Source organism: Manis javanica, chromosome 8 (genome assembly GCF_040802235.1).
Source record: "Manis javanica isolate MJ-LG chromosome 8, MJ_LKY, whole genome shotgun sequence".
In the NCBI taxonomy this organism is placed as follows: domain Eukaryota; kingdom Metazoa; phylum Chordata; class Mammalia; order Pholidota; family Manidae; genus Manis; species Manis javanica.
Window position 1 is genome coordinate 91601525 of NC_133163.1, and position 14995 is coordinate 91616519.

At 37.4% G+C, this 14995-nt stretch overlaps 1 protein-coding gene across 1 annotated transcript in view; it reads left to right on the forward strand.

The window, feature by feature from the left end:
* The window catches only part of RTF1 (RTF1 homolog, Paf1/RNA polymerase II complex component), a 51379-nt gene that overhangs the window by 13232 nt on the left and 23152 nt on the right, over window positions 1–14995 (forward strand). The window contains exons 3-4 of the mRNA XM_037018883.2: window positions 8637–8784; window positions 9656–9860. Of these exons, the coding sequence (XP_036874778.1) occupies window positions 8637–8784; window positions 9656–9860 (353 nt within the window). The remainder of the gene's footprint in view (window positions 1–8636; window positions 8785–9655; window positions 9861–14995) is intronic.

Sequence of the window (14995 nt, forward strand, 5' to 3'; positions counted from 1 at the left end):
GCCCACCGCCAAACAAGGCCCTAAAAGATCCAAAGCCTTAAGGAAGAGAGAGATGAGGGTCTTTGAAGCACTCCTGTATGTTCCTTATTTGATTTAAAATACTTTTTTCCCTTAGTAATTTCCTTGAGAGACTGGATATCACCTTTCTGTTTAATCACTTACCTGCAGTATAGGAAAATATTTTTAGCTGTACTTATTTTGTTTTAAAGTTTCCCTAAAGTAAAAAATGTTTTTTATTGTAGTGAAATTTAATCAACAGCTAGAACAGTATTTACCACTGTCCTACATAATGCACATTAGGAATGATAGCATTCTGATTGACTATAGTGATGTTCTCTTAATCTTAAATAACTTAGTAGCCCTAAAATTGCTTTCCACAGCAAGAGGTAGTGAGTTTTATTCTTTTGTTTATTTCTAATGGAGAAACTAGAATTCCTCTCCAATTAATAAAATAACCCAATCTGTTAGAAAAGCAATGGGCTTGTTGAAATAATTTGCCTTTTTTTTTTTTTTCTATTAAAAAAAAAGTGAATAGACTCTACAGGAAAATCTTGAAATAATTCCCTTTCCCACTAATCCTATAACAACTACTTTTATTTTTCATGTTCCATGTTTCAGAAGTTATCCGCTGTGGATTTCCCCCTGCCCCCAATATTCTATTAAGTATGCATCTAACTTGTGTCTGGAATACTTTGTAACATGTTTCTGGTCTTTGCAGTTCCTTAATCTACAAATAATAACTGTCTTAGGAAGTATTCAGTCCTCCATTTTCCTGTCATTAGAGCAGAGTCCTGAGTGTACGGTTACTGTAGGGATTCCGTCATCCTTTTTAGCTGCTCCTACCAGGAGAGCAGAGGATGTGTCATCTCCAGAGCATTAGAGGAACTCAAAACTTGTGCTAGAGTTGCTCCAGTAACCATAGACACTTTTACAGCTTAGCGTTTCCTTAGTCCCTCACAGTTCCTTAACCAAGTCCTCACCTTAGAAAGCTGCCCAGTTGCTTCTGCACTTAGTGGAGAAAAAGCTGACAGGCAAGCTGTGTCCTGCGAGTGGGAATGAGACTGAATAACGTCCCCCACAGGGTTGTTAGCTCCTCCTGCTCCTCCAGGTCTCAATAATCCAGCCCACTGGCTTCTTGCAGCTCCACTCCAGTCTCCTTTCCCCACTGCAAGGGATAGCAGCCTCTATATCATGGCCATTCTGAAGGGCATTTGTTCTTTGGTGTGCGGTATCGCTCTTTGGCCCAGACTGCTAGTTTAGCACAGAGTGCCTCCAAGTTAGAGCACATATTATTTTGGACAGTTAAGCAAATTGTCCAAAAAGATTAAGAAAATCTTTTTTAAAAAAATCCTACCAACTACAAGGAACTTAGTGCTAATTACCATGAAACGAGATTTATGGCTGCTATAGAGATGTTTTAGAGTGGATTACGGGGACTTCTGGAGATCCTTAGAATATAACATTTGAGACAGAGGCTCTTGCTTTTTTTTCCGTCTCATAATATTCATACATCTCTGTAGGTAAAAACTATATACTGAAATAATTTGCTATGTCTTCTAATTTCTGCTATGGCTTTTATATCCTTATTATTTACAAACTAGCCTTTACAAATTTGATTGTTAAGGCAGCAATTTTCAGATGGAGCCTCTACTTATACCAGAAGCTACTCTGGAGTTTTTTTTATATACTGCCCAACCCTTCTTTCTTTCCACCTCTTTTACTGTTCATTGTTATTAGTCAGCAATGAATACAGGTAGAAAGAAGATACCTCCTGTTTTGTAGGACATAAAACTGGTCAGAAAACAACTGAGTTAGAAGGTTAATGGGTGGTTTATTATAAGCAGAAACATGTACTGACTTTTTTAGCTAAGTGATTGAGGGGGGGAATAGAGTTGGGAAAGTTTCCTATCCAGAACAAAGTGAATACCTTGGACATTAAGTATAAGGTTCAATTAGAGAGGGAATAGTAGATATGTCATGTATAGTATCTTTGCAGGGAGAAAGAAAACCTAAGTTTAATGAAAAAGAATACACGTGTCTTATATTTGGTGAATGAATTATTCTCGGTAATATCTTGAGGCACATGTAAAAATAAGCAGGACTCTTTCTGTAAGGTTTACATTAACCAAGCCTGGGAAAATGGAAAACACACCTCAGAGGTAGGTCATAATGCTATGGTGTGGCATTTTGGTGCTGTTACTTCCTGTCTCTGAAAGCATTTGACAGAAGAAGCACCACCAGAGTGCAAACAGGAGGGGCAAGGAGGGAAAATAACAAGGTTAGGAGGAGAGCTGGCAGCTGCTCACACACAAGATGGGACTTTTTAAAAAGGCCAAAACAAGTCCATTTGTTAGGAGGAAGAGTCCTACATCAGGTAGTTCAGAGTTCTTTTTAGAAACATGGTGATCTTACAGAAATAACTGAAGCAATAGATAAAGAAGAAAAGCCTAGATTTTCACTGTTAGCAGTAAAAATCATGTTGGATACCAAGAAAACCCTTTTGTTGTCATTCAAAATTGAATATAACTACGTTAGACAAAGTAAGGGAACAGATGAATTATGTTCTAATGCTCTCTGCCTCAGCAAGAATTATTATTTTAAAAAGCTTCATGTATAGTCTTGTTTTCAACATTTTTGAGAAATAAAAGCATTTGGCCCAGCCCTGTAGTTCAGCACTTGTCACACTTGTTTTTCCTTCCCCAGAACTTCTGTCAGCCTTCCTGGTTGCGTGTGTGCCCCCACTTGCCTCTTCACAGACTCTGTTCTCTTCTTGTTTTCCCCGCATTCCATTTTTTTCTACTTTCTTTCTGATACTTCCTCCTTCCTTTTCTCTTATCCCATCTGATTTTCAGGCTCTCTGACTTTGATCTAATTGCTCTCCTATTCTCATTCTGTTACCTCTTACTTATAAATTCATTTAGTAATGTCTTTTCCAGGAAGTCAGCCTAAATATATCCAAGAGCATTTTGTTATTCATTTACAGTACAGATAATACATAATTAGCACATGCTTCCAATAAAGACCTTCACTGCTAAACTAATAGTTTCCTGTGTATATGTTGGTTTATTAAAGTTTTAATACACAGAATAACTCTGAAACAAGATGTTCCACACTGATTAACTATCCCGATACTGAAACAAAACTTCTGAAAGCTTAAATATAAAACTCTATTTGAAAACATTTTTGGTAGATATTATATATAGTGGTTTTTCTTGCTGCTTTAGTCATGATTATGAATGTCAGTTGTACTGTGAAATAATGGCTTCCAAAGTATCAAGCTGTGTGGTACTGCTTTTTTTTATTGAAGTATCATTGATATACAATATTATATTAGTTTCAAATACACAACACAGTGATTCAACAGTCACCCATATTATTAAATCCTTACTCCCACCAGTGCGGTTACTATTTGTCAACATAGGAAGATGCTACAGAATTATTGGCTATATTCTCCATGCTGTACTACCACCCCCATGACCAACTTATAATATAATTGGGAATTTTCGTGCCCCTTTTATCCCCTTCACTCTTCCCTCCATCTCCAAACCCCTCCCCCATGGTAACCACCAGTCCCTTCTCAGTGTCTGTGTGTCTGCTGCTGTTTTGTTCATTTTGTTTTGCTTTGTTTTTATATTCCACAAAAAAAAATTGAAATCATGGTATTTGTCTTTCTCTGCCTGGTTTATTTTACTTAACATAATACCTTCTAGATACATCTATGTTGTTGCAAATGATAGGATTTCTTTTTTTAATGGCTGAATAATATTCCATTGTATATATGTACCACATGTTCTTTATCCATTCATCTATTGATGGGCACTTAGGTTGCTTCCATATCTTGCCTATTGTAAATAATGCAGCAGTGAACGTAAGGGTGCATATATCTTTTTCAGTCAGGGATTTTGTTTTCTTTGGGTAAATTCCTAGAAGTGGAATTACTGGATCAAATGATATTTCTATTTTTAGTTGTTTGAGGAATCTCCATACTACTTTCCACAGCAGTTGCATCAATTTACCTTTCCACGAACAGTGTAGGAGGGTTCCCCTTTCTCTGCATCCTTGCCAGCATTTTTACTTCTTGTCTTTCGGATAGTGGCCATTCTAACTGATGTGAGGTGATATCTCACTGTGGTTTAAATTTACATTTGCCTGATGATTAGCAATGTGGGGCATCTTTTCATGTGCCTGTTGGCCATCTGTATTTCTTCTTTGGAGAAATGTCTCTTTGGGTCCTCCACCCATTTTTCAGTCAAGTTAATTTTTTTTTGGTGTTGAATTGTGTGAGCTCTTTATATATTTTGGATGTTGCCCCTTATCAAATGAATTGTTTACGAATATGTTCTCCCACACTGTAGGCTACCTTTTGTGGTACTGCTTTCAAACAAAAACCCCCCCAAGTCAGGAACCCTGCCCACTCCATACACCTCTTTACCTCTTTGCTGGCCATTGTCAAGATCTAGAATAATGACTACAGAACTCTTTTGACAATTGCTTTGACTTAGTATAACATTCAGTTCACATTGAATCCTAGAATTTAAAAAATCCAAGGGTTCACAGAGATCACCTGGACTCTTATTTCAGATAAGAAAACAGAGACTAACAGAGTTTCTCATTTCCTTTTCCCATTGTAAATAGTACCTTGTATTTTTGTACAATTTCTCGGTTCTGATGTGCTCTGAACTTCTTTTATTCTGTCTCTTTTGAGTTTCACGCTATCCTGATAAGTGGCTAAAACAGTATTATTATTCCTACTTTACAGATAAGGAAACAGTCTCAGGTTAAGGGCTTGGGCTGTGTTCCAGTTCTTTTAACCTCTAATCCCAGTGTAGTTTATCACTAGCCCAGCTGTTCTTGAACCCTGTTTACCTCAACATATTTCATTTCACCTATAGATTCATTTCAGAGTAACTGGGCTACAGTGGTTTCTACTCTGAATCTTGAGACCTAGAATATAATCTTCCTTGCTCATTAGAAATAACCTCTCCAAAATCCTGGAGTTTCTTTGCTTTTGTGCCTCCAGGATGCTCAAAGTACTCAGCATCTCAATGCCACCCAAGTCCAGTACCACCACTCCTCACCCCATGTCCTTCCTGTCTTCCAGCTGAGTGCCAGCAAGGTCCCCTGCTTCCAGAGTTGGAACCTGCTCACTACACCCCCAACACTCAGGCCTGCAGGGGTTGTATAGTACTAATCCTCCTTGTATCATTTGATAATTGCATCCCATTTAGAGTACCTGTTATGTCAGTGAGAGTCAAATTGCCCATCTCTTTTATTAAAGAAATATCTATCCAGTCTTGGTTTTAGGTTTTCTTCACTGCATATATACTTCCCTAATGCATCATGCTTCCCTGATGTTGTGTCGGAGCCTGCACACCTGTAGAATGCTTGGAAAGCAGGATGTCAGTGTTTGGGATGGTCCTGACTGACAATGGGTCCTTTCCCTTTCCCAGTCTGAGCAGCTCTCCATGGGGGATGCTATGGCCTTGGTACTCAGATGCAGATCTGCAGGCACTCATTTTCTTATTCTTGTGCCCAGTGTGGTGCATTTTATGGCACTTTTAAGGTCACAACAGAGCTTGCCTTTTGTTGGGTCATGGTTCCCCAAACAAATTAAGAAATGTCAGGTCATTTCCTCTACTCTCTGCTGGATGGAGAGAGCTCAAGAGCATCCCTTTAGTTTTGTCTTTTACTCTTTAGGCCCATCTACGATCACACTCTGGCAATGAAAAAATAATTCATTTTTCTCTCCATCTCAGAGGCAACAGAATAAGACTTTTTGCAGGGACAGGTGAGCGATCTCTGGGCTGGATTAATTAAGATATTTCTCCATTGCTTTTTGCCTGCTACAAGCCCTGACTGTCTCCTTTATATTTAGATTCTATGATGTTGGAAGCAGAGATACTGGGCAAATATTTTAAAAATACATTCTGAGACCAAGAAACATTCAGGAACCTCTGGTTTATAGGAGTAAATAAAAAATAATTAAAATGCAATCTATTCTTTAGGGAAAAAATCTTTGGAAGATTATCAGGATGCATTTGAGTCTCTTTCTCTGTATGAAATAGGAATAATAATGAGACTGGCCCCCAGATTTTAAGTGGTTTTTATCATTGGGTGGTGGAAATACAGGCGAGTTTTGGGTTTTTTTTAACTTTAAAAATACTTTGCTATTTTTCTCAAAGCTTCATATAATGAACATATATTCTTAAAATGAGATTTTAAAGGTTTATCAAAAACAAGACACTTTGGTAAGTAAATATACAAGCAGCTTAATCCAGCTTCTCAGTGGTGTTCAGTTCAGTGTGAATACTGATAGGTATATTCATAAGAAGTCATAAAAATATTCATTTTTTAATGTAAGGTCACCTACGTTATTATAATTCCCCTAAAGCCCTGTCACATGTAAGTGAGCTTGGTTGTTGGCCACTGGCATGACAGATCTACTGAGTCAGCCTCATGAAGGTGAGGCAGCTTTGTTGTCTCATTTCTTTTGAAAACTGTTCAAAGAAGAAAAGTGAGGTTCCCTTCCCACACTCAGGTTAGGCAGGAAGACCTTTTTAAATTGAAACATTTTATTTTGTTCTGTTTTTACTCTTACTTTTCCTCCTCCTCCTTATCTAGGGGATAAACATCATAGACTACAAATGAGTGGCAGTTGCTAGGCTCAGGCAGTGGCAGAACTGAAGCAGATAAAGGGTGGAAGGATAAAGAAGCCAGATAGCTTCCTAGTATCTCCTTATTGGATCCACCTGTGTGACTTTACATTTAAGTCTTTTTTGCTCATACTTTTTTTTCCCCTAGGGAGCCCAGAATTTGGCTCCATTGCACATGAGACCAAATCTGTAGCCAAAAATAGACTAGCCACTCTAATCCACATGTGATCCTGGTAGCTCTCAGCCTTTACGTTCGTGGCCTCTTCATATTCCCATTGAAGCACGAAGGGCAAAGACACCCTGTTTTGGAAGAGGTGGGTCATGCCCATTACAACCTATTGGTTATGAATAATTGACTATCTGGTATGTGTGTAATTGTATTATTTTTTGTAAGCAAAGCCAATGCAAAAGATATTTTATACATTATTGCCTCTAGTAATACCAGTATTATGAGCGTAAGAAGTTGATAGATTTTAGCTCAGTTAAACTGAACCCTTTGGCCTTGTTTGGATTAAAATTTGAAATGGTTGAAAACCAGGCTTTAGAAGAGAAGCATTAGGATTCTTTTCTAAATAATGATCTAGGTGTTGAAATGTTAAAGCTGAGAGGTAAATTTACTTATAAAGAGAAGTCACTGTTCATTCACTTAATGTATCATTGTAGAACAGGTGGCAATTTTATTTTCACTTGTCCCTTCTTCCTAGTTCTTGAGTACAAAAATAAAATAAGACAAAGTAAGAGTAAATTAAATTTGAAAATCAGAAGATTAAAATAGCACTCTTTCACAACATTTTTTCAAGGTAAACTAGCAAACTTTGGTTCTTAAGAATAATCATATGGAACATTTCTAAGACAGAAACCTCATCAGAACTACCCCTATACCCACTCTCAAAAAAAAAAAAAAAAAACCCCAAATAAACTTAGAATCTTAGACATTGTAAAGTAGGAAGTTAATTTTTTTTATCACATTACAGAAGAAACAGAGACTTTGTGCTTTTGTTAGTAGATGTAGAAATTTTATATTAATGTCAGATTTATAATTCAATCTGATGCTAGAAAGATGAAGATTATTCTTTATAGTACATAAAATTTCCAAGTAAAATATTTTTCACTTAAAATCATTCTCCTAAATTGACAGAACATCAAAGGGAGTATGGTTAGTGTAACTAAATAGACTGAATTTTTGAGACAATTGTATGGTCTTTCAGCCTTATAATTAAAGTGCTGGGTGAAGGCTTCTTTTGGCTTTGGAGTGATTAACTGCATTCATTATCTGTTACTTTGATAATGGAAATTGCAGGTTCCTTAATATTTAGATGTATGGAATCTCCTGTTTATGATCTGATTTGAACATGCTGTCCTATAATACATGCAGATTTCTGAAAAAAAGTTACACACACGAATGTATTTAATGATCTCCTTTGCTTTCTGCATCCTTGGAGTGGGCACTAGTGCTGTCATCCATGCCACCAACAGTGGCCCTCACCCTTTCTCCTTGTGCTTTCTGTAGTTTTCTCTTGCTGAGAATCTTTATTCCTTGTCTTCCTGGGATGCACTCCAGAACTAAAGCATCCTCTGTGTACTGAAGCCCAGACATACCAACCCTTAGCAATTATTGCCCTCTCTGCCACAGGAAACATGAGAAGCTGTTTTCTGTACTAACTGCATTTTAGTTAACTCAGTTGACTTGCCATAAAGTTGATAACCTTCTTTTTCTGTTGTGGTAACAAGTACATTAATTAACTTTTGTTTATTATATCAGTCACCTACTATCTCTAAGAAATTACAAAGCAGAAGTTACGAAGTTTTAACCAAGGTTCCAAAATCCATCTTGTCTTCGTGTAAAGTGTCATTGTTTTGGGTCCAAACCAATAGAATCTTTTAACCATTCTGATGAACATCAGAGATTCTTAACTCTTGAATCTTCTGGCTTTTCCCAAAAAACCACTTGTTTCAGTTTTCCTTTCTTTTTTTTCCTTGTAGTGGACATTTGGCAGCAATAAAAATAAGAAGAAAGGAAAGGCCAGAAAAATAGAGAAGAAAGGAACCATGAAGAAACAGGCCAGCAAAACTGCTTCCTCGGGCAGCTCAGACAAAGACAGTTCAGCTGAGAGCTCAGCCCCTGAGGAAGGTAAGCCAGGCAGCCCATACCTGGGAGTGAACCTCTGCTCTTGTCAGGTTGAAGCTACAGCATCAGAAATGGAGGGGAAAGGTGTCTGCATTACAGCATGGCTTCTGCCTCTATAGCAGTGGCCTCATAACTTTTGCAGTGGTCATGGATCCCTTGACAATCTGAAGGAAGCAAGAAAAATACATGTAATTCCCAAGGGTTAGTGAGGCCTCTGAAACCCCATAAGTGTCCTTGCATTAGTCTCAACTCACTTTACCCTGAGTGCCTTCTCTTCCCTTTTTCTTGATTATGCTTGGTCTGAGGAGGAGAATCCTCAAACCCGATAAAAAAAACTCATTTAAAAAAAAGTTCTTATTTTGGAACCAATTCTAGAATTTTTGCTAACACTAGTTTGAAAGCTGAACTTGTTCTAGGACTAAATGGTAAACTACGTTTCTTTTCTATCACCTTTTGTCTTACCAAGATCCATTTTCATTAGCAATTCACTGATCAGATTAATGGCTCATTAAAATATTTTTAATGCCAACTAATAAATGTAGAAGAAATGATAGAAAATTCAGCATTTTGAAACATCATAGTAATAACTGATTTTCTCAAGATGCTTACAGTGTCAAAGCATCTCCTTTCACTTACTAGTTACAAAGGAGAAATACAGTGTGCCTTTGCAAGGAAGACATGTGGGGGGATACCAGCTTAACCAAGTCTTCCAAATCATCCTACAGACCAAGGACGGTTCCCAAGAGAGCTGAGATGGTCCTGTGCCGCTTCACCTAGGAGAGCCAATGGGTTATGACGATTCACACAGTGGGGTCACCTGTGGCCTTAGTTCTCTATAGCATAGTCTGATCTTGTGTTTGGGCCTTTGTTGTAGGTGAAGTGTCAGATTCTGATAGCAACAGCTCCTCCTCAAGTTCAGATTCAGACTCTTCCTCAGAAGATGAAGAGTTCCATGATGGCTATGGAGAGGACCTCATGGGAGATGAGGAAGACAGGGCTCGTCTGGAACAGATGACAGAGAAGGAGAGAGAGCAGGAACTATTCAACCGCATAGAGAAGAGGGAGGTGTTGAAAAAAAGGTAAGATTGTAGTTTCTTAATGATAAAATAAAGTAATAAAATAGTTTTCCAATATTCACATTTGGAGCCCCATCTTAACATGATTCAAGACTTGCAATTTCTTCTCATTATTTATGAGTTAGGTATCTGACTAGCCTTCAAGCATGGTTTTTGTATTTTTTTAAAAACTCAAATTTTGTTTAAAAATGTTACATCACTTTTTGGTATTCAGAAGCTGCTTCAGTATTCTGAATTACTTTTGTCATACTTAAATGGCAAAAGTTCTTCCTTATCTCCTAACAGAATTTCAAAGCAAAAATATACTTGGCTGTTGTCTCAGGAAATAAATAGTCCTCAGAACTAGGATCCTTCCCTACCTACCTAATGTCATGAAAGAGAAATAGAAGCATTTTCTTTGGCAGCAGTTAGTTCCATTTCTTCTTGGGAGCCTGTTTGTCCCTTCTGGAGACCATATTAAGTATGGTGAGTTATCCTAGACAAGAATGTTTGGCTTTCAGTCAGCAGCAAGTAATAGACATTTGTTTTGAGTGTGAATGCTTCCAAGGTTACCTGTACTGGAACAAACAAGACTTAAGAAACTCACGGAATTGCCAGATGGTTAGGGGCGACTTAAATTTGTATTTCTGAACTGTGGAGAATGTAACAGAAGTTCTCACTTAAGACCATTGGGCTATGATAAAGTTACAAAGTAGCTCAAGAGTAATGGGTGGCTTATCTCAAGCATGGTATTTATATTTTTCACCCTATATAGGTGAAAAAAAGCAGCTGCCTGTTTAGTGACCCTTTTTTTAGTGACTAGAAGAATGTTAAATATGGATGATAATTAAGACAGAAATTCAGAGCCATTCATAGAAAATTGAGATTTTTTTTTGTAGCTCATTTAATTGTATGGCAGTACATTCTAGAGACTTAGAAGGTTCCTCCACATTACTCACTTAATAAAGGTCTTTATGTGAGTCTCATTTCATCTTAAAATATTTTTATGTAAACACCAGTAGTATCCCATTTTATAGCCAACAGCACCAGTAGTGAAATGTCATTTTCAGTTAGATTCTTCATCTTTTCTAGGGCTGCCTTTTTTTTTTTTTTGGTATCATTAATCTATAATTACATGAGGAACATTATGTTTACTAGACTCCCCCCTTCACCAAGTCTCCCCCACAAACCCCATTACAGTCACTGTTCATCAGTGTAATAAGATGCTGTAGAATCATTGCATGTCTTCTCTGTGTTGCACAGCCCTCCCCATGCCTCCCCCCACATTATACATGCTAATCTTAATGCCCCCTTTCTCCCCCCCCCCTCATTATCCCTTCTTACCACCCATCCTCCCCAGTCCCTTCCCCTTTGGTAATTGTTAGTCCATTCTTGGGCTCTGTGATTCTGCTGCTGTTTTGTTCCTTCAGTTTTTTCTTTGTTCTTATACTCCACAAATGAGTGAAATCATTTGGTACTTGTCTTTCTCCGCCTGGCTTATTTCACTGAGCATAATGCCCTCTAGCTCCATCCATGTTGTTGCAAATGGTAGGATTTGTTTTCTTCTTATGGCTGAATAATATTCCATTGTGTATATGTACCACATCTCCTTTATCCATTCATCTACTGATGGACACTTAGGTTGCTTCCATTTCTTGGCTATTGTAAATAGTGCTGCGATAAACATAGGGGTGCATCTGTCTTTTTCAAACTGGGCTGCTATATTCTTAGGGTAAATTCCTAGAAGTGGAATTCCTGCGTCAAATGGTATTTCTATTTTGAGCTTTTCAAGGAACCTCCATACTGCTTTCCACAATAGTTGAACTAATTTACATTCCCACCAGCAGTGTAGGAGGGTTCCCATTTCTCCACATCCTCACCAGCATTTGTTGTTGTTTGTCTTTTGGATGGTGGCGATCCTTCCTGGTGTGAGGTGATAGCTCATTGTGGTTTTAATTTGCATTTCTCTGATAACTAGTGATGTGGAGCATCTTTTCATGTGTCTGTTGGCCATCTGAATTTCTTCTTTGGAGAACTGTCTGTTCAGCTTCTCTGTAGGGCTGCCTTTTTAAAAAAATATTCCTATCTCTTTTTTTTTTAAGATGAGTGTAGGCAGCATAAAAAGTAGCTCGGTTATGGAAAGAGACTGACATTTTCAGACAGGAGAAGGTCTAGGCTTAGTTCACACTCATTGTCCAGGTGATCTGAATTAGTCACCCTTTTCCTGCCTTAGCTTCCTGGGTATTTTTGTGATCCGTGAGTGAGCTGATATATATATATATAAGAATGTAATATAAATATAAGTTATTAACTTTCTCAAACTTTATTGAGATGTGTTTTACATACCACAGAATCTACCCAATAAAAGTGTGTAATTCAGTTGTTTTTATATATTGACAAAGTTGCATATAACCATCACCACAATTAATTTCACAATGTTTTTTCATCACCCCGGAAAGAAACCCTGTACTCATTGACAATCATTTTTCTGTTTTTTCCCAAGCCTCCCTGCCCTAGGCAACCACTAATCTACTTACTGTCTCTATAGATTTGCCTGTTTCTGCACATTTATAAATGGAATCATACAGTATGTAGTTTTTTTGACTGCTTTCACTTAAAAAAACTGCATATTTCTGAAGTTCATCCATGTATTATATATCTCAGTTTCATTCCTTTTTGTGGCTGGATGATATTCTGTTGTATGTATATATCACATTTTATTTATCCATTCATCTATTGATTGACATTTGGGTTGTTTCTACTTTTTTGCTATTGTGAATAGTGCTACTGTGAACTTCCATGTACAAATATTTTTTTGAGTACCTATTTACAGTTTCTTTGGATTATACCTAGGAGTGGAATTGCTGGGTCTTATGGTAATTCCGTTTAACTTCCTGAGTAACCACCAACCTGTTTCCCACAATAGCTGTACCATTTTACATTATTACCAGCAATATATAAGGGCTCCAGTTTCTCCACATCCTTGACAATACTTGTTATTTTCCCTTTTTTTCATAACAGCTATCCTGGAGAATGTGAAGTAGTATCTCATTATGGTTTTGATTGTGTTTTTCTGTCAACCATGATGTTGAGCATCTTTTCATAATCTTATTGACCATTTATATATCTTTGAAAAAATGTCTTTTTCCCAGTTTTTAACTGGCTTATTAGTCTTTTTGTTAAGTTGTATGTTTTTGTATATTCTGGTTATTAGATCCTTACAAGACGCATGATTTGCAAATATTTTCTCCCATTTTTTAAAATTTTGGTATCATTAATGTACAATTACGTGAGCAACACTATGGTTATTAGACTCCCCCTATTATCAAGTCCCCACCACATACCCCATTACAGTCACTGTCCATCAGCGTAGTAAGATGCTATAAATTAACTACTTGTCTTCTCTGTGTTGTACTGCCTTCCCTGTACGCCCCTCCACATTATGTGTGCTAATCATAATAACCCCTTTTTTCCCCCTTATCCCCTCCCTTCCCACCCACCTTCCCCAGTCCCTTTCCCTTTGGTAACTGTTAGTCCATTCTTGGGTTCTGTGAGTCTGCTGTTCTTTTGTTCCTTCAGTTTTTTCTTTGTTCTTATACTGCACAGATGAGTGAAATCATTTGGTACCTGTCTTTTTCCCCCTGGCTTATTTCACTGAGCATAATACCCTCTAGCTCCATCCATGTTGTTGCAAATGGTAGGATTTGTTTTCTTCTTATGGCTTCACAATGGTTGAACTAGTTTACATTCCCACCAGCAGTATAAGAGGGTTCCCCTTTCTCCACATCCTTGCCACCATTTGTTGTTTGTTGTTTGGATGGTGGCCATACTAACTGGTGTGAGGTGATATCTCATTGTGGTTTTAATTTGCATTTCTCTGATGATTAGTGCTGTGGAGCATCTTTTCATGTGCCTGTTGGCCATCTGAATTTCTTCTTTGGAGAAGTGTTCAACTCCTCCTCTTATTTTTTAATTGGCTTATTTGCTTTTATGTTTGTTGAGGTGTGTGAGCTCTTTGTATAATTTGGATGTCAACCCCTTATCAGATATATCATTTATGAATATATTCTCCCATACTGTAGGATTTTTTGTTTTACTGATGGTGTCCTTTGCTGTACAGAAGCTTTTTAGTTTGATATAGTCCCACTTGTTCATTTTTGCTTTTGTTTCCCTTGCCTGGGGAGATATGTCCATGAAGAAGTTGCTCATGTTTATGTCCAAGAGATTTTTGCCTATGTTTTTTTCTAAGAGTTTTATGGTTTCATGACTTACATTCAGGTCTTTGATCCATTTTGAATTTACTCTTGTGTATGGGGTTAGACAGTGATCCAGTTTGTTTCTCTTACATGTAGCTGTCCAGTTTTGCCAACACCAACTGTTGAAGAGGCTATCATTTCCCCATTGTATATCCATGGCTCCTTTATTGTATGTTAATTGACCATATATGCTTGGGTTTATATCTGGGCTCTCTAGTCTGTTCCATTGGACTATAGGTCTGTTCTTGTGCCAGTACCAAATTGTCTTAATTACTGTGGCTTTGTAGTAGAGCTTGAAGTCAAGGAATGTAATGCCCCCACTTTATTCTTCTTTCTCAGGATTGCTTTGGCTATTCAAGGTCTTTTGTGGTTCCATATGAATTTTTGAACTATTTATTCCAGTTCATTGAAGAATGCTGTTGGTATTTTGATAGGGATTGCATTGAATCTGTAGATTGCTTTAGGCAGGATGACCATTTTGACAATCTTAATTCTTCCTATCCATGATCCCGGGATGTGTTTCCATTTATTGGTATCTTCTTTCATTTCTCTCATGAGTGTCTTGTAGTTTTCAGAGTATAGGTCTTTCACTTTCTTGGTTAGGTTTATTCCTAGGTATTTTATTCTTTTTGATGCAATTGTGAATGGAATTGTTTTCCTGATTTCTCTTTCTGTTAGTTCATCGTTAGTGTATAGATTTTCTCCCATTCTATAGATTGTATTTTTCACTCTCTTTATAGTGTTGTTTGATGCACAAAACCCTTTAGTTTAGATGAAGTATAATTTATTTTTTCTTTTCTTGCTCAAGCTTTTAGTATCATACCTAAGAACCTATTGCCAAATCCAAGGTCCTGAAGATTTATGGCTGTGTTTTCTTGTAAGAGTTACATAGTTTTAGCTTAT